This window comes from Crocuta crocuta, unplaced genomic scaffold, assembly GCF_008692635.1.
Source record: "Crocuta crocuta isolate KB4526 unplaced genomic scaffold, BGI_CrCroc_1.0 scaffold142, whole genome shotgun sequence".
NCBI classification, from domain to species: Eukaryota; Metazoa; Chordata; class Mammalia; order Carnivora; family Hyaenidae; genus Crocuta; species Crocuta crocuta.
Genome location: NW_027528892.1, coordinates 602516 through 624623, shown reverse-complemented (window position 1 = coordinate 624623; position 22108 = coordinate 602516). Strand labels below are relative to the sequence as shown.

The 22108-nt window shown below is 48.0% G+C and overlaps 1 protein-coding gene and 1 long non-coding RNA gene across 2 annotated transcripts; one reads left to right on the top strand and one right to left on the bottom strand.

Moving 5' to 3' along the window:
* The first annotated feature begins 742 nt into the window (after positions 1–742).
* OSCAR (osteoclast associated Ig-like receptor) lies at positions 743–7238 on the top strand. Its single transcript, XM_077756917.1, has 4 exons — positions 743–835; positions 1544–1576; positions 5041–5380; positions 6630–7238. The coding sequence occupies exons 1-4, from the start codon at positions 799–801 to the stop codon at positions 6790–6792; spliced, it is 573 nt and encodes a 190-aa protein (XP_077613043.1). The 5' UTR covers positions 743–798; the 3' UTR covers positions 6793–7238.
* A 1231-nt stretch (positions 7239–8469) lies between these two features.
* Positions 8470–22080, bottom strand: LOC144225811 (uncharacterized). Its single transcript, XR_013333402.1, has 2 exons — positions 21999–22080; positions 8470–8852 (listed from the first exon to the last, which is right to left on the bottom strand). It is a non-coding gene; the product is annotated as an uncharacterized LOC144225811 (long non-coding RNA).
* Positions 22081–22108: the final 28 nt, after the last annotated feature.

Genomic DNA, 22108 nt, shown 5'->3' with positions numbered 1-22108 from the left:
GCACTGGCAAAGAGCAGCCGTCCCGGGCCGGGGCGAAGACGCGGGGTACTTCGGGAGTTGTGGTCCCCGCGCGCGTCTCCGCAGTCTGAGTCCACGCGTGCGCACTCAGCAGAGCAGCTGTCCGAAGCGGTGCTGCAGATTGAAGTGCAAACCTGTCTCTTTCGCCTAGGGGTCACTCCGCAGGTGCACTCCCCGTCCTCCAGCTGCGACCCATCTAAGGCGGAATGCAATAGTCCTCATTTTAGAGTTTATTCAGGAAAGCCCATTTTATAGACGGAGAAAGGAGGCTGGTAGAAGACAAATGACTGAGCTATCATTTGAGGTCGCAGTTCAACATCAATTCGTCCTGGAAGCTTTAACTCTCATCTAATCCACAGAAGGTTAGAGACCTTCTGTGGATTCTCTCAGCGCCATATCTGGCTTCTATGGTAGCGCTCTCTCTCTTTCTTTTTTTTTTTTTTAACTCACCTGGTCGGCCTCCCTTTTTACATCACACTGGGAGCTGCTCTAGGGCAGTGATGGGGTCTGACTCCTCTTTGTGCCCCCAGAATAGTGCAGCACAGGGTCTGACACATAAGAGCTAGTTTATTTATTTATTTAGTGAACTGGTTGCGACTGCCCGTTCTCCCAGCTTTTTCCACAGCACCATGGGGCTGTGACTCCATCAGCCAGAGGCCCCACTTCCCTCCTCCCTCCCTTAAACAGAACTCTGGGTTTCTGAAATTGCATTTCCTGAGACGTTAGAGGACACGGCTGAGCCCTGGCTCCTACTTCTGCTCCAGCCGAAATCTGCCCACCATGACTCTGGTGCTCTTCCTTCAGCTGCTGACCCTCTGTGAGCTGCTCCACCGCCTTCTCGCTGGGCTCCAGGCTGGCTGGGGTGCAGAAAGAGAGGCTCTGGAGAGCTGGACACCCTGAGTGGGGGGCGGTGGAGGCTGCGGGGGGGGGGGGGAGGGCCGGTGAGGGGCAAGGAAGAGGGCTCCTGAGTTTCCCTGAGGGCAGGTGCAGGAAGGTCAGGCAGCAGCAGCTGAGGGTCCCGAATTCTTGGCCAGAATAAGGGGACAGGGCAGGGGGTCCAGATCCTTGAGTCCTATGGCAGGAGGACACACTAGCCCTGAATTCCTGTTCCTGGAAGGGAAATGAGGGAGTGGGGACAGGGTTCCCTGGGTCTCGAGGCAGGAGGGTTCCAGGTACGTGAACTCCTGGGGATAGCAAATGTAGAATCCTAGATTCTGATGTGGGAGGGGATGAAGCCAGACCACTTGGGTCTCTGGGTAGAAGGGAGCTGGGGCCCCAGACCCTGTGGAAGGGAGGGAGTCCAGGGCCTGAACACTGGGTGTAAAGGCAAGATGGGGCTGGGGCCAGCCTCAGGCTCCTGAAGTAGGTGGGGATTGAAGTTTACAGTTACAGCTACTGAGAGAGGCAAGATCCTGTTTCCCAGAGGAAGGAGGGCCTGGGGCGTTAGATTCCTGGGTTCACAATGAGATAGGGATGGCAGCAGCCTAGGGCTTTGAGAAGACTTAACCCCCTCCCCCTTCTGCAGGGCCTCTGTGTGATGCAGACATCATGTCAACTGGTGAGTAATACCCTCCGTCCGTTCACCTGTATGCTGCTGACAGCCCATTTCCAACTACTCAGATTTTATTTTGGTGCCCAGCTTCACCCCAGATTTCCGTATTCCCCCCTTCCTTCCCTTCTTTCATCTTTTCTTCCCTCCCCCCTTCGTTTCCTTCCTTCTAACTTCATTCCCTTTACTGACCAGGATAGGTGAGGCAGCTAAAGAGACCTAAGCTGGAACCTCAATTTCACCATACTATTCATTGACGATTTTGAACAAATCACCACTTGCTACTGTTTCCTTCTCTGTGAAATGGGCTTTTGTGAGGATGTAATAAAATCACCCATGTGTACGGGGCACCTGGCTGGCTGAGTGGGAAGAGCTTGCGACTCTTGATCTCGGGGTCGTGGGTTTGAGCTCCATGTTGCGTGCAGAGATTACTCAAAAAAAAATAAAAATAAGGGGCGCCTGGGTGGCTCAGTTCGTTAAGCATCTGATTTTGGCTCAGGTCATGATCTAATGGTTCATGAGTTTGAGCCCTTCATCGGGCTCTATGCTGAGGGCTCGGAGCCTGGAGAGAGTATTTTAAAAATTAATTTAAAAACCCTTGACTCAGAGCTTGGCATAGTGCAGGGCTCAAGAAATAGGGTCTCTGGCAATGCCAATGATTCCGCCACTTGGAAGCCTATATCCACAAGAGTAAGATTCTCCACCCTGAGATAGCCTTGGGTTTCCTTACAGCTTTGCTTCCCTTCCCTTCCCTTCCCTCCCCTCCCCTCTCCTTTCTCTCTCTCTCTCTCTCTCTCTCTCTCTTTCTTTCTTTCACTTACTTATTTTGAGAGAGAGAGAAAGAATGAGTCAGGGGAGAGGCAGGTAGTGGGGGTAGAGAGAAAATCCCAAGTAGGCTCCACACTGCAGTTTGAAGCCCAATGCAGGGCTTGAACCCACAAATGGTGAGATCACGACCTGAGCAGAAGTTGGATGTTCAGATGGCTGAGCCACTCAGGTGCCCCTCTTTTCAAGTTTTCTGATTGGTCAGATCTCTTTTTTCTCTCAAATTTCCTCCACTACACTACAGCTTCAAATAAGAATTGCCTAGAAAACGACTGATACCTTAGCTATCAATTTATTTTAAATTACTATTTTTAAGTGATAAAGCTAACATATATTCATGGTTTAAAAAATTATTACCAAAGTACTGAGAAACTCCCTCTTTCACTTCCTCCTCTTCCTTAAATAAGCTTTGATCCCTATTTTTAAAATCCGCATGCATTCAGACACATATATGTATTTATATACTTCTTTGTTTTCTTGCCAAGGCAAAATTGATATTTCATGACCCACAGTGTTCTACATCTTACATTTTTCACTTTACAATCTGTTGCAGATGTTTCCCTATTATTATAACTAACTCTGCTTTTGAAAAAAACTGCTGGGGTGGCTGGGTGGCTCAGTTGGTTAAGCATCTGACTTTGGCTCAGGTCATGATCTCATGGTTTAAAATGGGTTCGAGCCCCACATCAGGCTCTGTGCTGATAGCTCAGAGCCCGGAGCCTACTTTGGATTCTATGTCTCTCTTTCTCTTTGTCTCTCCCCTACTCATGCTCTGTCTTTCAAAAATAAATAAATATTAAAAATTAAAACAAACTGCTGTTTAACATTTGCTGAGGTATGGTAGGATTCTATTTTATTTGGCTCTATTGATGTATATTTAGGTTGTTTCCAGAGTCCTCCTCTGGCCGTACGCCCATCATGATTCAGCAAGTGCTACAGTATGAGGTTTTTGCGCCCGTTTGTATAGGGTAGAAAGGAATTATTGGGTCATTTGTCATTTCCTCTGTGTATTTTAATAGAAATGCATACATTGCCTTCTCAAAAGATGCACTTAAGGGTACCTAACTACTCGTTTCACTCTATCTTTACCCAAACAGAATATAAACCATTCTTTAAATTGTTGACAATCTGATAGGCCAAAAAAAAATTAACTGTTGTTTTAATTTTTTTCAATGATTACTATTAACATTAAGCAACTTCCTCTCCCCTCCTCCCCCATATGTTTTCGTCTATTAGACTTCCTCTTCTGTGTACTGCCTTATTTATATGATTTGTCCAATTTTCAATTCAGTTGGGTTTGGGATTTCTTTCTATATTCTTTTTTTTTTTAAATGTTTACTTATTTTTTGAGAGAGAGAGAGAGATAGAAAGAAAACACAAGTGGGGGAGGGGCAGAGAGAGACACACACACAGAGGATCTGAAGCGGGCCCTGCACTGCACCAGTGAGACTGATGTGGGGCTTGAACTCACAAACTGCAAGGTCATGACTTGAGCTGATGTCACTCAACCAACGGATCCACCCAGGTGCCCCTCTTTCCGTACTTTTTTAATGGTTTTTTTTTTAAATTTTTGAGACAGAGAGAGAGAGACAGTGTGAGAAGGGGAGGGTCAGAGAGAGAGGGAGACACAGAATCTGAAGCAGGCTCCAGGCTCTGAGCTAGCTGTCAGCACAAAGCCCGACGTGGGGCTCGAACCCACGAACCGTGAGATCATGACCTGAGCCAAGGTCAGACGCCAACTGACTGAGCCGTGCAGGTGGCCCCCTCTTTCCGTACTCTTAATCTATGTGATTAGTGGAAAAGTCATTGCTGTCAGGGCTGTTGTTTGTCTCCTAGCGCCATATGTCTATTCTCATACACAACTTTAAAAATTTGAAGTCATCAAATTAATTAACCTTGTGTCTCCTGAATTTTTTGTTTTATATTTTAAGGTAGCTTTCTCTACCCCCAGGACAAATACATTTTCCTCTTTTTTTCTTCTCATACTATAACAGTGAAACAAAACAAAATAAAACCAAAGCAGGTCTTTAATTTACCTGGAACTATTTTTGGAGAATGGTCTAAAGTTCGATACAAGTTTGTATTTTTGGTTTTTTTGTTTTTGTTTTTGTTTTTTACCCAAATAGACAGCATGTTTTGGCAACTATTGAAGTATGCTGACTATGTTAAAAATAGTCAAGAGCAGGGCGCCTGGGTGGCTCAGTCGGATGGGCATCTGACTTTGCCTCACAGCTTGTGAGCTCGAGTCCGTCACTGGGCTCTGTGCTGACAGCTCAGAGCCTGCTTCAGACTCTATGTCTCCCTCTCTCTCTGCCCCTCCCCTGCTCATGCTCATGCTCTGTCTCTGGCACTCTCAAAAATGAATAAAAGCATTTTTTAAAAAGTCAAGGGCAATTTAAAATTGCAGATTTCTGGGACCCAGTCCCTTGACATTATGTTTAAAAGCTATTGAGTAAAGCTTAGGGGTTGCTCTGATACTCTGATTTGCAGCTAGTTTTCACCATCCTTGATTGGAGTCCAGTGCCTCCTATTTTCCAAGCGGGAAACTGCAAATGAGAAAGAGGCAGATTGTCTCAGGTGATTCTCTTCCCACCCCATCTCCTTGGGCTGTCAGGGGCCCAGGGACCCAGGCAGCCCTGTTTATTCAGTCCCCCCAGCCTCACACCCCAAGCCTCGGCTGGGGGCTCAGCCTGCCGCAATTGTAACCCCTGGGGTCAACGTGACCTTGAGTTGCCGGGCCCCTCAACCCGCCTGGAGGTTTGCACTCTTCAAGTCTGGAGAGGTCATCTCTGTGCTGCACTGGGAGGTGTCCAAGGAGCTGGCAGACTTCTTCCTGGAGGAGGTGACCCCCGCCCAGGGGGGCAGTTACCACTGCCAGTACCAGATGGCAGGCTGGGATCTGGGTGTCTGGTCCCACCCCAGTGATACGCTGGAGCTGCTCGTGACAGGTGAGGTCCTGGGGCAGGGAAAAAGAAGGGACATTGGGGCGTGATGAAGGTCGGGGAAGGAGGGACAGACACATGCAGGGAGAGAGAACTGAGAGAGACATTTACAGACAGGCTTGTCTGACAGAGGGAAAAAAAAAGAGCTACATGGGGAGAGAAAGAGAGCCAGAGAAACAGGGGTGATTCTTAACCAGGGACAACTCTGAGCCCCGCACCCCCCAGCTGATCTTTGGTAATATGTGGAGACATTTTTGGTTGTCACGACTGAGGAAGGGTGTGCTCCTGGCATCCAGTGGGTAGAGAGAGGCCAGCGGTGCTGCAAATCACAGGACAGCCCGCACCCACCCCGCTACAGCAAAGAATTATCCAGATTTATCCAAAGTGTCACCAAGTGCTGAGGTTAGGACAGTTGGGAGAAACCCCAAAGCACGGGGAGAGACAACTGGGGAGCCCCTGCCTCTGAGATCCAGGAGAGTGAAACACACAGGACGGGGNGGGGGGGGGGGGGGGGGGGGAGGAAAAAGAACAGAGAGAGAACTTGAGTGAGGCACAAGCAGAGAAGAGGGGACATCCAGGGAGAGGGAGAACAAGACGCCCAGAACACGGAGAAAGGTGTACTTGAGGACACAGACACGGGGACACAGGGACAAGGATGCAAAGGGCACAGAGACCCTCGAGGAGCCAGAGAAACTGAGGGAGACACTGGCCTAGATTAAGAGAGACAGAGGGGGAGAGAGGGGGGAAGGAAGGGGGAGGAGAGGGGAGAGGGAGAGAGGGAGGGAAGGAGGGGAGAGTGGGAGGAGGGGAGGGAAGGGTGGGGGAGGGAGGGTCAGAGAGANGGGGGTCCGGGCCCCCAGCCCCTTCTCATCGGACCCGGGGGTCTGGGCCCCAGGCCCCTCCCTGTCCCCCCACCTGGGGGTCCGGGCCCCCAGCCCCTTCTCATCGGACCCGGGGGTCTGGGCCCCAGCTCCTCCCTGTCCCCCCACCTGGGGATCCGGGTCCCCAGCCCCTTCTCATCGGCCCCGGGGGGTCTGTACCCCAGGTTCCTCCCTGATCCTCAGGCCAGGGCTCCGGGTTCTTAGCCCCTCCCTGCTCCCCACCTGGGGTCTGGGTCCCCGGCTCCTCCCTGCCCCCCACCTGGACCCCAGCCTCTCCTCCCCAAGCCCAGGCGTTCAGGACCCCTGCTAGCATTGACCCTTCAAGTTTGAGACTGCAGTGGTGTGTGCGGTCTCACCCTGGAGGTTAGACCCCTGGAGGCGGGCGGGCGGAAACTGTGGGCCCCGGAGCTGAAGGCCGCCCCCCGCTGCTCTGCCTGCAGGCTCAGGCCCCTCGGACTACACACAGGGCAACCTCGTCCGCCTGGGGCTGGCCGGCCTGGTGCTCGTCTCCCTGGGCTTGCTGGTCTGCTTGGACTGGCGCAGCCGGACTCGCATCCCGTGTCGTGCCCGGCTCTGAGCCCCTGAGGACTGCGTTTGTAGAGGCCCTGGAGTGTGAGAAGACTGTCCAGACACGGGGAGGAGGAGGAGTGGCCCCTGGGGTTGGACTGGCCCTTGCAAGAGCCCCACGGTCCTGGGCTGACCCCAGCTTCTGGATAATAAGTTTCGTGCTGTGTGTCCCAAATCTCCCTTCCGGGTCATTCCTCCAGTGCCTCCTAGATCAGTGGAAGGCTCTATCCGTGGTTAAGTCTTCCCAGTCACAAGGCCTGGGTTCGATTCCCAGGGCTGCTGCTTACTCACTGGTATATTAGAAAACAACCTTTGCCAAGTCTCAGTTGCCTTGACTGTAAAATGGGCTCACTGATAATACTTCATAGGATTATTATAGGATTAAGTGGGCAATACACACAAAGCCCTTAAAAGTGACTGACCCATAGAAATGCTCAATAAATGTTAGCTATTGGATACCTGTGGTTTCTACCCGAGGCTCAGGGCTGGAAGGAAGTTACAGTCTCTTTTTCTGTGGTGCCAGCTCCAGCTCACCTTTTAAGCAATTCACTGCCATTTCCTTCATGACATCATTCTTGGTCGCCAAGCAAACCTCTTTCAAACCCCTCCCCAGACCTTCCCCAAAGGTAGACCAAGATCAGATCAAGTAGGACTTCTTCCCTGATGACAGCTTCATTTGGGAGCAGTGCAGACTGTTTTCTTGAGCCGTCATTAGGATTAAGAGGAGTCCGTTGCCAAGGCAACAGCAAGCGGTGTGCACAGTAGACCTTTGACCTGGACATTAATATATTGCACCTGGCCTGTTTCCCACTGGCTCTTGGCTGCCTTCCTGGTTATAAAAACAACGTAACCCGTTCCCCCTCCCCTCTTGCCTCTCTGGGAGGCCTGACTGCATTCAGTTTCTCCTGAATTTATTAATTGAACTTCTGTTTTAATCTTGGCAGCCCAGATGGCTTTCTCATCCTCATACACACATTTTCCGCCTCTAAGCACTTGTTACCGCTCAACACTCGTGTTCCTTTCTTGCTTTCTGCTTAATTTTGGTGGAGCACACATCCTGCTCTATTGTTGTTAAATCTTCCACCTTCCCCGCCCCTTTCCCCCCCCTTTTATGAAGTCTAAGAGGATGTCTTCCATTTTTTGGACAGCCTCAGCTCCGTCACCCACTAGGGGGATAGCCTTGACCGATCCACAGAGCCTCCTGAATTTTCGTCTGTGAGAGGGAAACTAAAAAATATCTACCATGTCAGTTCTAGAGAGGATTAAATGAGATAATGTGTCCCCAACATGTGGAGAGAGAGATCTTAAAAGCTCAGATCAGCGATCTTAACGTAGCCCCCCCTCCTTTTGGGAGACAACATCGAGTAGGATGCAAAGCTTACATCACAGCTCTGCGCACACAGCCGTTTTACATCTAGGAACTGGAATCAAAGTTCTTTTATTAAATTTTTTTTTAATGTTTTATTTATTTCTAGGAGAGAGAGAGAGACAGCATGAGCAGGGGAGGGTCAGAGAGAGAGGGAGTCACAGACTGAAACAGGCTCCAGGCTCTGAGCTGGCAGTCAGCACAGAGCCCGACGCGGGGCCCGAACCCACGAACCGCGAGATCATGACCTAAGCGAAAGTCGGACGCTCAACCGACTAAGCCACCCAGGCGCCCCTGGAATCAAAGTTCTATGAAGCAATATTTACTTCTACTATTTTATTAAAAATACTGATCATGACTCCTTTCGCCTGTGGAACAGTGCCCTTGCCTAACACACACAGAGAGCCACGATTTGAGGAAGATGAGCAAAATTTGTTGGTGTCCTTTGGTTACAGAAATTGATCTCCGTGCGTGTATAAAGATAGGGGAATTCAAAATATGGGTAAACAATGGGAAACGATGCCATTTCGACACCCGGTTCTCCTGGCGGTTGAGATTTGGGTACTGAAATTCAGCAGAACTGAAGTTCGGAGTCAAATTAGCACGCGATACACTGGCTTCAGGCAGGACTCTCTGGGTTTGTCCCGAGCACCAGCGTGGGACTCCCGTAGAGCCCGGAAGTCTTCCCTGTGGACCGCGTGTGGCTGTGGGAAATTAAGCAGGGAGCCAGGTTTACGGGAGGGAACCAGACCTCGGTGGGGGCCGCAAAGTCATCCAATCCAGTCTCCTCGTTATACAGATGGAAAATGGTGGAGTAGAGGGTTGGCAGGAAGTCTCCCCCGCCCCCCCCCCAGTCATATTTGAAGTCAGCGGCACATCAGGGAGGCCACGGAGTTTGTACTTCAACTCACTTCCATCTGCTCACGCACTGGTTCCTTCACTATCCAGCCACCCATCTCCCTCATTCCTTGTCTCCGCTTCTTCACTGATTCCCATCCTTCTTTCTTTCGATTCCTCCAGCCCCGCTTCCACTTTCTCTCATTGGATTATCTATCCTTTCTTTTGCCCTTACCTGTCATTCATTCATTCTTGCACCCATTTGTCCATTCCTCCCTTTATTAATCGATTAACCAATTTATTAATCCACTCACCTGTTTGTTATACTTATTCAGTATCTATCAACCAATCTATGCATTTCATTCTTCTTTAAAGATTTTGGGGCGCCTGGGTGGCTCAGTCGGTTAAGCGCCTGACTTCGGCTCAGGTCATGTACTCACAGTTTGTGGGTTTGAGCCCCACATCGGGCTCTGTGCTGACAGCTCGGAGCCTGGAGCCTGCTTCCGATTCTGTGTCTCCCTCTCTCTGCCCCCTCCCCTTCATGCTCTGTCTTTCTGTCTCTCTGTCTCTCTCTCTCAAAAATAAACAAACATTAAAAAATAAATATTTTCTTTATTTTAATTTTTTTGTTGTATTTATTTTTGAGAGAGAGATAGAGACAGCATGAGCAGGGGAAGGTCGGAGAGAGACGGAGTCACAGAATCTGAAGACAGGCTCCAGGGTCTGGGCTGTCAGCACAGAGCCCGAGGCGGGGCTGGAGCCCACAGACTGTGAGATCATGACCGGAGCCGAAGTCTGACGTTTAACCGACTGAGCCACCCAGGTGCCCCATAAATATTTTATTTTTTTTAAGTAATCTCTATACCCAATGAGTGACTCGAACTCACAACACCGAAATGAAGAATTACACACCCCACCACTGACTGAGCGGTGAGAAGTGCTTGGAGACGGAAAACGTGCATATGAGGACGAGACAGGCATTAAGGGGAGCCAGGTGAAAATGGAATATTATTGATGGCTGATATTGTTAATAGACTATCACTGAGTGAATAGCAGTGACAGTGCTAATTGCATTTTCTGCCATTGACCATGTCTCTGTATGGGCCATTCCGCCGTCATAACCCACATTATCGTCACCAACAGCCCTGTACAGCGTGGCGTGTGCGCGTGTTCAGTCTGGGACGTCAGAGTGTTCCTGCGGTTAGACTCCCGCGGCTGCACCTGAGGGCCAGGACCACAACAACAGCCATGCCTTCCAGTCTGTGGAGGCAAGACTTCTGGGTTTTACTGGCTTTGGTCTCCTCTGTCACTTCCACCTTTGAAGGAGGAAGAGGAAGGGGAACATTATCACAGTTAACAGTTGCAAAACAGTTTACCATCCGTGAGGCAGCGGTTCCTTCTGTGTGTCGCCCACAAGGGCTTGGCACTTCCCAGGTGTCACACGGAGGCTGGGACAGCTCTGCTGCCCCTCCCCTCTGTTCCCTCTCGCCTGGCCGACCACACTCGTCCTTCTGGCCTCAGAGTAGATGCTGTTTCCATCTGTGTCCCTGGAGTGCCCTGTGGCCCCCGAATTGAGTCCTTGTGCTGTGTTCTGATTCTCTCTCTCCCAGACTAGACCCCAAGATCCTCCCAAGAGGGACCAGGTCATTTCATCTCTGTGTCTCCAGGGCCTGGCATGGGTCTTGGGAAACATACACAGGGTGGCTGGGTGAGCTCACCATGCTGAAGACTAAGTATCTAAGTGGGCTCCGTACTTTCGTCCTTGGGCAGGGAGCAGAATGATGCCTTCCCCCACAGCAGGTGACGTCCCAATTCCTGTAGCCTGGGAAAATGTTGTACATGGCGAAACGGACTTCCTTAGTGGGGTTTAATTAGAATCATGAGGTGGAGGAGGTTATCCTGGATTGTTTGGGTGGGTCCCATGCAATCACAAGGGTCCTTATTTAGAAGAGGGAAGCAGTGGGGCGCCTGGGTAGCTCAGTTGCTTAAGCATCCACTTCAGCTCAGGTCATGATCTCACGGTTTGTCAGTTCGAGCCCCGCATCGGGCTCTGTGCTGAGAGCTCAGGGCCTGGATCCTGCTTCAGATTCTGTGTCTCCCTCTCTGTCCCTCCCTAGCTTGTGCTCTGACTCTCTCTCTATCTCTCTTAAAAATTAAATAAACATTTAAAAATTTTTAAAAAGAATAAAAATGGGAGGGGGCTTTCCATTACTTAAAAGAAGAAGGGAAATTTGGATGCTGGGAAACCATTCTCCATCTCCATCTATAGCAAAATGAAGAGGGAGTTTTGAAAGCCTCTAATACGATTTGATCTAATCAGAGATCTCTGATGGCTTTGCTGAAGAAGTGAGGTGAGCTCTGAAAGTTGGGCAGATCTTAACTAGGCCAAGAGGGGCTAGGAGGGTGTTCTAAGCAGAGAGGACAGCTTGCGCAAAGCCCCCCAACCCCAGCAGAGAGCCAGGGACTGTGGCTGGGAGATGGAAAGTTGTGTGCTACTGCCTCCTTGTGGTCACACCAAGTTCCTTGATGCAGACGGAAATCCCTAAACTCACTCACAGGACGGTAGCCGACCTTGTCTATTCTGCCTGGACACTGAGTTGGGAATACTGTCACTTCAAAGCTGGGGCATTTAACTGTAAGAACTCCCTCCTCCCCACTCTGAGCTCCCTCTTCTCTCAGACACAGTGACCAGCGATGTTCGAGACGGTGGCTGTTCCAGTGGCCTGGGTGCCAAGGATGAACCCGGCTCTCCCTGCAGGCTTTTTCTGCTATGGTCTCCCTGCCTCCCCCGGCTCCCAGGCACTCCCCCTGGGAGCCCATCAGTGTCATATCTTCTTGCACACCTGCCTCGGTCAACTCCGGCTCTTGTAAAATGCCACAACTGGGCGGCTTGAACGACAGAAACTTATTTCTCGCAATTCTGGAGGCTGGGAGGCCCGAGATCAGAGCGCCGTCACGTTTCTGGTGAAAGCCCTCTCCTGGCTTGCAGGTGCCCTTATTCATCGTCAGGTGGCAGGGGGAGAGGCAGAGAGGGAAGGAGAGATCTGAGGTTTTCTCATGTCTCTTCTTTTTTTAAGTAGTTTTTAAACAATTTTTTACTGTTTTTATTTTTACTTTTGAGAGAAAGACAGAGAGACAGGGAGAGTACAAGACGGGGAGGGGCAGAGAGTGAGGGAGACAACAGCAGGCTCCAGGCGCTAAGCTGTCTGCACAGAGCCCGACGGGGAGCTCGGACCCACAAACAGTGAGATCATGAGCTGAGCTGAAGTCGGACACTTACCGACTGAGCCATCAGGGTGCCCCTAATGTCTTTTCTTTTTTAAGTTGACTTATGTTTGAGAGAGACAGAGATAGAGCATGACTGCGGGAGGGCAGAGAGAGAGAGGGAGACAGAATCTGAAGCAGGCTCCAGGCTCCGAGCTGTCTGCACAGAGCCCAATGTGGGGCTCGAACTCACGAACCATGAGACGATGACCTGAGTCAGATGCTCAACTGACTGAGCTGCCTAGGGGCCCCTCACATGCCTCTTCCCACAGGGACACTAACCTCGCCCTGGGGGCTCACTCTCATGACCTCATCTAAATCTAATCACTTCCTACAGACCCTGTGGTAGGATCCTCTCCCTAAGGAAAATTAAAAAAAAAAAAAAAAAGAACATCTCAAGGCAACCTTGCCATCCGCTTATGTGACAACATCCCTCACAACCTTGTAACATGAGATCACTTAATCAGACTGCATGTATGTATGTTGCCATATGTGGGAGACAAAGAAGTAAAAAATATATTTTAAAAAACCATGCCACGTGATGTTTGGGGCTTAGTTCTTCCAGTACGAACCCTACTGAGAGACGCTGGCTAGGATACAGTTGCTTCCTGGAAAGAAAAGCCTCAGTGTCACAACTCTCTGTGCGAGAATCCTGCTCCATTGCTTGGGGGCTCATCCGGGATTCAGAGATGGTGTGTTTCCTCCTTTTCCCCAGGGGATGCAAACCTCAGGGCGCTGGGAGAGGCCGCTCACCTGGCCCCAACGGACCCCTTGATCCACAGGAGACTAGCCCTCCTGACGTGCTGGGGCGAGGACCCCCGTGCAGTACCCTGTGAGGCCCTGGAACCGGCTCAGGGGAGTGCCCGTCAGACTGGTAAGAACCTGGGTTCGTTTTGGCAGACCTGCCCGTAACAGGCAGAAGGGGAGCCTGCTCACCTCCCAGGGTCGCACTAGTAAGTCCACAAGGGAAGAGGAACGAAGCAGCACCTCTAAGGCCTTGGGCGCTGGGCGGCAGGTTGGACTCGCCCTGTAACTGTGTGTCTCTTGTTCATTTCCTGGGTCAATGACTATGATAACTAGACCCAACTGTCTCTGGTTGTCCTACCTCAGAACATGGACTTTAAAGAATATTCCCAAGCAGCCGCCGAAACTCCTTTGTTTCGGGGAAATTCCCTGTCTTCTCTGGACTGACGCGGACTGCCTAATTCCACTGGTAGAGAACAAAACAAAAGAAACCTGGAGTCTGCTCCTCTGCCTGAGCTGACAAGACTTAAAACTGGGAATTCTCTTTCTCTGCCTTCTGGTGGCACCTGTCTCTTCTGCCCTCCCTTCCCCCACTCCTTTTCTGCACCACCTGGGGGGGTGGGAGCAGCCTGCATAACTGACTCCTCAAGGCCTCAGGCACCATTAGCTCTTCCTTCCACCCTAGATGTTGAGGAGCGAAGACCATCGAAGTTGGATTTCCCCACCAACTTTCCAGGTAAAAATTAACCATGGGGAACAAAGTGTCTTACATCTTTGTGTCTTATCTCAAGTAAAATGTATTCAGTGTTTAAGCTAATTTAAGTTTGTTGGTTTGAGATAGACAATGTTTGTCAGTATTTAAAAAAAAAAAAAACCCAAAACAGAAACAAATCTGTATTCTACCTAGATTTGCTGAAGGTCAAATAATCTCACGTTATCTCTGTTCCAATATGTTAACAAAAGGATGACTTAAAGTAACGGTTAGTTTTGTCTGTCTTGTAGTTTTCATGGGTAATTGTTAAGATAGCTTTCAAAGTCCTTGGTAACCTAAAACGTTAAAGTTTTGCTTGCATGATAAATTGAGATTGAACTCATTGGCTATCTAACGAGATAAGAAGCTAAAGCACTAATTAGTAGATGTAGGTTTGTGCTTTTGATTTGTTGCAAAAAAGCTAAGGATATTTGGAACTGTTGAAAAACATGCTTGTGCTTAATGGATTCATATGTTTGCCATCTAAAGATTCTGATGTAACACAGAGTTCATAATTGATTATTACTTAGTTTTCACTGGAGACTAAAGTTTCTAGTAGCTAAAATTCTACTAAGTGTACTTAAGACTGTTGGAAATAAGGAAAGCAACTCTGTATGTAAGAAAGTAGGAGGTATGTAAGAAAGATATAAGGAATGGAAATATATTTTTGTTAAAGGTAGAAGAAGATGATTTTATTCTAAATGAGACTGGTTATTTGGAGAAAAGTGGCTTGGGACAAGATCTAGATGCAAAGGAAAAGTTGTAGAAGGTTTGTGAAGGATAATCTTTAAAAAGAAATTTTGTATATGGTCAAGATGGACTAAGGTTAAAATAAATGGATTCTAGGGGCGCCTTGGGGGCTTAGTCAGTTAAGCATCTGACTTTCGCTTAGGTCATGATCTCGCGGTTCGTGGGTTCGAGCCCCGCGTCGGGCTCTGTGCTGACTGCCAGCTCAGAGCCTGGAGCCTGTTTCAGTCTGTGACTCCCTCTCTCTCTGACCCTCCCCTGCTCACGCTGTCTCTCTCTCTCCTAGAAATAAATAAAACATTAAAAAAAAATAAATGGATTCTAAAAGTACACAGGGTTAAGATTAAAATTCCTCCTCTTTTGTGCTCGCTTCGGCAGCACATATACTAAAATTCCTCCTCTTTTGATCCAAAGGCTGGGAAAATGATGGCAATACCCTTGATGCCAGCCTCCAAATCCTCCACATTTGTGCTGTTCTTGTTTACTAGAGGAATGGAAGCCTCTGCCATATGAGGGATGGATGATATATAAAGGGCTTTTACTAAGCTACATGGGAGCCATTTTACTAAGCTTAGCCCACTGTATGCAAAAAATGGATACCCACGTGGCTGAAACATATTTGTGTGGGCATTGTTGAAAAAGACAAGGGAAAAGACCTTGACTTTGGCCTTTTAACCCCCTCCTTCAATGGCCAATGATCAATACATAAGTTGCTGTTGGGCCAAAATAAAATCAGTGCATCCTAAGATAACCGAGAAAATCTTGCTTGGTTACAGTCCTTCCCCCAAGATTCTATAGGCAGAAAACAGAGGGGTCAAAACAAAACAAAACAACAGCAAAGAACTTTATATTACAAGGTTTAAGACAGATAAAAGGAGATTTAGGTAAATTTTCTAATTGGATAAATATATAAAGGCTTTTCAGAATATTACATATGTTTTTGTGTGCTGATCTGGAAAGATATCATGCTTTTGTTAAATCAGACTCTTAATGACACAGATGTTTTAGGAAAAAATGAAGGCAATCTAAGATTTAGCCCTTAAATTATGCTAAATTAGCCAGTATTTTACAAACGCAAAATGAGAGCCTGTTGGCCTTCCTNGGGGGAGATGGGCATGGAGGAGGGCACGTGTGGGGATGAGCACTGGGTGTTATGTGGAAACCAACTTGACAATAAACTATTTGCAATAAATAAATAAATATCTAAGGCCTTAGCTGTGGCCTTACGTACTATGTCAGACCAACTTCCCGAGGTCCTGGCACCAAGTGCCATTTATATGGCTGTTCAGAGCACTAAGTGAGAATGTCCTCAAGGGGACAACCAAAATGAAAGCCAAAATGAAAACCCCATAAGCCATGCCCCTGATATGGAAACAATCACTGGAGATTTGAATGCCCTCAGACCTCTATCTGTGAGGCTCAGATAACCCATTTCCTGGGGGCTCTTCACAGCGGCTCCCCTAAACCGTCTATCAGAAACCCAGAACCTCGGTAACTCTAAGTATAGAAGAACTGGTTGATTTCCTTCTTAACACCAGAGCTCCCTTTTCTGTCCTCCTTTCCACTCCAGGCCAACTATCCAAATGCAGCACGACAATTAGAGGCACCTCTGGAAAACTTCTAACTAAATTTTTCTTTCAGCCCCTGGGATGTATGTGGGGAAACCTAATTTTTCCTCATTGTTTCCTGATAATGCCAGACAACCTTGCTCCCTTGCTAGAAAGGCACATTATAACTAAATTAGAGACTATGGTGCTACCAACTCAGAACAGATAAACAATTATGTGAGTTTTTGAAAATTACTGGGTATTGAAGGCTATAGATACCAGGGTTCAGGAAGATAGTTTGCTGCTATGTCAATTATTAAAGGAGACTCAATCCCACCTACTGTCCCCTCCCCCCAAATAAACAAACAAATAAATAAACTGGGGTCTGACTCCTAAACACTGTCTCCAGCCCTTGGAATGGTTAAAACAGAGCAGGGCAGTTACTATTACCAAGCTCACAGAGCTAAAAGATTATTAAAACACAGCATCAGGCCTTTCATTTAGGGAGGGACAAAACTTATCCAATGGCTCAAATGATGTTTACTGAAAAAAAAAAAAAAGGTCAAGGAGAGTTCTGCAAGAATGTCTTAAAAACAATCCTCTCAAGCACAGACTTGCTCTCCCAGACAATCAAGGAACCGGAGACTAACTATCCAAGAAAAGACTAACAACTAGGTCTCACTCAGTTGCCAAGGTAAAAAAAAAAAAAAAAAAAGCCAACATCTGTTTGTATGGGTTAATACTTTTACTAATTGGGTAGGGGCCTTCCCCTACAAGACAAAAAAGGCACACAAAGTAATAAAAATTCTGCTTTATAAAATAATACTCGGGTTCGGCTTAGCTAAAAATTACATATTAATAATGGTAAATGGCTGCCTTGACTCTTTCTCTAGCAGAACTTCTGGCTCCTGAAAAAGTTTTACATATCAAAATAAAGCTTATTACTCAGCAAAACTCTAAATAACACCTCACAAGCATTAGATGCTTAAAAAGTTTTTTTTTTTTTAAATTAAGTTAGGGCCAAACTCTTGAAAATAGAGCCACCACTGATTACTTCTTGCTCCTGGTTCTCCATTAGTTGGGTAATGAGAGTCCCTGACATATGTGGTTTACACAGTCAGGGTCTCTCCTAGATTATTTCATGGGTTTGGAAACTGTAGACATGATCTTAAGATGTCATCTTGTTGGTCAGTATAATCTTTACTTTGTGTTTTTCTCTTTGTGTCTGCTAATGTTTATGCCGCCTCAGCCTGCCAGCCTTCCTGGAAAACCACACTGTGGGCCACTCAACTAACCCTTGGGTAGAGTCTAGCTGCTGGACCCCTACACCGTCCCTTATCAGCTTGAAGAAGACAGACCGGTCACCATCCCTGCTCCCCAATAGCAGTTACAGGCCCTGTTCCAGGGGAGAAATAAATAAGGAAAGGGGTGACATTAGGCAGGGAGAGATAAAGGACCTTCAGGAAGGCAGACTGCAGCTGCAAGTGGGAGGCTAAAGAAGCAGATGGGGGTCTCCCTTTATAAAATCCTTTATGGGTGCCCTCCCCCCATTATCAAGGGCATAAGGGGGGGAATCTAAATGAGACAGGCAATCTAACCCTAAAACAACAGATGTGGGCCCTTGGCGTTACCTTAACCACCTTTCACCACTGGGTCGGAGAACGATTACCTGTTAATCTGACCACAGACGCTCACCCCTTTAAACCAGGAGATGCAATATAGATAAAAGAATGAAATATCCAAGCCCTAAAATCCCTTTGGAGGCGCCTGTTCACTGTCATTTTGTCCACCCCTACTGCAGTAAAGGTAGCCGAAGTGGGTCCCCGGATTGACCACAGCAGAGTGAAGCTGGCATCTCCAAACTGGGAGTGCATTCCTGACCCATCAACGCCGTGCAAGCTGACCCCATGGAAGGAACAATCTGCAACCCCAGAGGCTCCGGGAGACGGCAGCCCTGCTTTAGTCACTCAGAGGCTGACTAATCTGCGCATGGCAGAAGCTTGAGGAATCGACAGTCCTGTGAAACAATGTTTCCTTTCTTGTGATGCACTGCCACGCCGTGTTTCTCACTATTACTGTGATTCTTGCTCTGCTCTTTGCCATAGGCCTGGCTGAGACACCCTGGCCGGCTGGAAATGTGGTGACAGGTTTCTGTGAACACTCACCTTCCCTTTGTGGAGAGGATGCTTCGTTGGTACCAACATAGGAAAACAATGGCCATTAGAGACTAAACACAATTAGATCCCTACAAGTAAAACAAAATACCCCAGTCCTACTATTGGGGTTTGGCTTCTCAAAAGCTCCGTTTTTGGGAAAACTGTCTTGCCTCATGGGGAAAAAGTTCATCACCATCCCTGTTGGAAACTCAACATACCAACTGCCCAGAAAACCCAATGATGGGGACCCCAGGTCACCTCGAGCCAGATCCCCAGCCTTGTCTCACTTCTCTCGTCTACGAGAGGCCTGAGACAATGTCAACACGGCCATCAAATGGCGGGTCCCGGGTGGACCACACTAGAGATGTGGAATGACAGCCTATGTTATACTTCCCTCAGTCTGGTCAGGGTCATATGTGCTGAAAACTATCCGTCCATCTTTATTCCTGCTCCCACTTGCCAGAGAAAAATATTTGAGAATTCAAGTGTATAGGGACAGGGAGTCTCAAAAAAAATAAATAAATAAAGGCAGTGTGCCTTACAATTAATAATTACAAAGATAATAGATGGCCGGGGCGCCTGGGTGGCTTAGTCGGTTAAGCGTCCGACTTTTGCTTAGGTCATGATCTCGCGGTTCGTGGGTTCGAGCCCCGCGTCGGGCTCTGTGCTGCCAGCTCAGAGCCTGGAGCCTGCTTCAGTCTGTGACTCCCTCTCTCTCTGGCCCTCCCCTGCTCACGCTGTCTTTCTATCTCCTAGAAATAAATAAAAACATTAAAAAAAATTAAAAAAAAAAAAGATAATAGATGGCCTCCTGAGCGTATAATCCAAGATTATGGCCCTGCCACCTGGGCAGAGGATGGGTATGGGGGCTACAGCTACTCCCATTTGCACGCTAAACCACATAATTCCACTGCAAGCAGTTGTAAAAATTATAACCAATGAAATTGCCAGAGCTCTTAACTTACCAGCCAAGCAGCAAACCAAAATGTGCGATGCCATCTGTCCACACTGCTTGGCCTTAGATCGCGTGCTTGCTTCTGAGAGAGGTATCTGTGGAAATGCTAACCTGCGCAACTGCTGCCTAAAGATAGAGGATGAGGAAAAGGTCCTAGAGGAGATCACAGAGCCAATGAGAAAGGCTGCTCACGTCCCAGTCCAGACCTGTAAGGGCTGGAACCCCAGAGAGTTATTTGGAGGATGGTTTTCAACTCTTGGGGGATTCAAAAGCCTCATAGGAATTATTCTCCTAATTTCAGGAGGATACTTAATCATACCCTGTTTAGCTTCCCCGGTTGGACGGTCTGCCTCCAATCTCATTGAGGCCAAAAACTAAAAAGAAAAAAAAAAAAAAGAGGAAGAAGAGACATCCACTCATGTAATGAAGATATAAAAATATAAATCTCTAGACCAACTCTTTGACCCTAAATAGAGGGGTCAAAGCATCAAAGGGGGAATGTGGTAGAGTCCCCTCCGTAAGGAAACAAACAAACAAAAAAGAACATCTCAAGGCAACTTTGCTATCCGCCTATGTGATGACATCCCTCCTGACCTTGTAACATGAGACCATGTTAATCAGACTGCATGTTTGTGTGTTACCATATATGGGAGACAAAAAAGTAAAAAATATATTTAAAAAAAATCGCGCCATGTGGTGTTCGGGGCTCAGTTCTTTGGTACGAACCCAACTGAGTGACGCCGGCTGGAGTAAAGTGGCTTCTTGGAGAGGAAAGCCTCGGCGTCACGACTCTGTGCGAGACTCCTGCTACCAGCCCATCTCCTAATACCAGCAAGCTGGGGATGAGAAGCTTCAACGTAAGAATTCTGGGAAGATGCAGACATTCAGCCAATAAGAGCATGCTTCTGGAGATCTTGTATCTGTTGCTTATTTTTAAAGAACCATGGAAAGTTCACGCTGGAGTCAGGGGTGGGGGCCCCGCTGTGGCGTCCAGGAAACCCTTCACGTGTCCACAGGGCCAGAGGCTTGAGCCGCAGCTAATCCGAATCTGAGCACAATGCCTTATGGCCCCCCTCGAACACAAGGTGAGAGGCTTATGAGGGCATCTCCCACTCACCTTATTCCCCTCCCCCCCAGGGGGTTTCGCCAGAGAGCTTCCTGTTGCTTCTCAGGTTCCCATAAGGTGTGGGCTTTGTGCCCAAACACAAAAACACTTGGCTGCAGTCAAGATGTGGCTTTGTTGTAGAAAGATATATGGACTTTGTTTCTGGTTCCTGGCACAGAGTCCTAAAACCTTCAGAATTTCCTGAGCGACAAACATCTTTTGTTCTAAGGAGGCCTCTAGGTAGCTTCAGGATGGGGGCCGGTCGTCAGAAAGACCATGTGACTAGAAGCTTAGAACCTTCAGCACCACCCCTGACTCTGGGGAGAAGGGAAGGGGCTGGAGATTGAGTTAATCACCAAAGGCCAATCATTTAATCAATCATGCCTCTGTAATGGAACCTCCCCTCAACGAAGGAGAAAGATTGTTTTAAAATTTTTAATGTTTATTTATTATTGAGAGAGAGACAGAGCATGAGGGTCGGAGGGGCAGAGAGAGAGAGGAAGACACAGCATTGGAAGCAGGCTCCAGGCTCTGAGCGGTCAGCACAGAGTCTGACGTGGGACTCGAACTCATAAACTGTGAGATCATGACCTGAGCTGAAGTCAGACACTTAACCAACTGAACCACCCAGGCGGCCCAGGAAAAAAAACCTTTCTAAGTCATAAAAATTATTTAAGAAATCTGATTGGGGCGCCTGGCTGGCTTAGTCGGTTAAGCGTCCGACTTTCACTTAGGTCATGATCTCGCGGTTCGTGGGTTCGAGCCCCGCGTCGGGCTCTGTGCTGACTGCCAGCTCAGAGCCTGGAGCCTGTTTCAGTCTGTGACTCCCTCTCTCTCTGAGTTAAAAATTTTTAATGCTTTATTTATTTCTGAAAGAGAGACAGCGGGAGCAGGGGAGGATCAGAGAGAGAGGGAGATACAGAATCTGAAACAGGCTCCAGGCTCTGAGCTGTCAGTACAGAGCCCGATGCGGGGCTTGAACCCACGAACCGTGAGATCATGACCTGAGCTGAAGTCAGCCACCTAACCGACTAAGCCACCCATACACCCCATAAAGTGTTGAGTTGAAAGCTTTGCCAAGAGTATCAATCTTGTTTTCTGATGCAACTAGGAGAATTATACAAATATTCATTCATGACTTTTGCTAAATTGTTCTCTACTCTGTCGAAATAAATCTACACACCGAGTGTTATTTGAACTAAAGGGTCTTTTAAGAATCTCCAGGTTTTAAAAATCACCGCCACATCTTTTGAAAATTACCTTCAAGGAAATGCCTGTAATTATAATTGGTTTCTCTCCTTGGTAATTCATTTGCCTTGCTGATTTTTCTTTCTTTTTTAAAAAAATTATTTATTTTTGACAGACAGAGAGAGACAGATCATGAGCAGGGGAGGGGGAGAAAGAGAGGGAGACACAGAATCTGAAGCAGGTTCCAGGCTCTGAGCCATCGGCACAGGGCCCGACATGGGGCTCGAACCCACGAACCATGAGATCATGACCTGAGCCGAAGTTGGACGCTTAACCGACTGAGCCACCCAGAGCACCCCCCCCCGCCCCGAGTTCTTCTTAAGAGCCCCTTCCCACCAAAGATCTAACGACTAGAAGATTTCACAAGAGATTTCACTGAAGAAGTAGTTCATATCATGTCTCCACAGCAAACAACTTTCAAACCCACCACAGAACTTTCTCTTCTTCAATTCCTTGTCTGCCAAGCTGCCTGCCACTGAGAGTTCTTTTCTCTTACCTTCTCTCTATAGGGCCTATTGTCTTGTTCTCCCAGATCCTCACCCATCCCTGAGGCCTGTGACTTCTCACCTGTTGCCCACAGTTCTGGCTCTAACCCTGCCCTCGGGT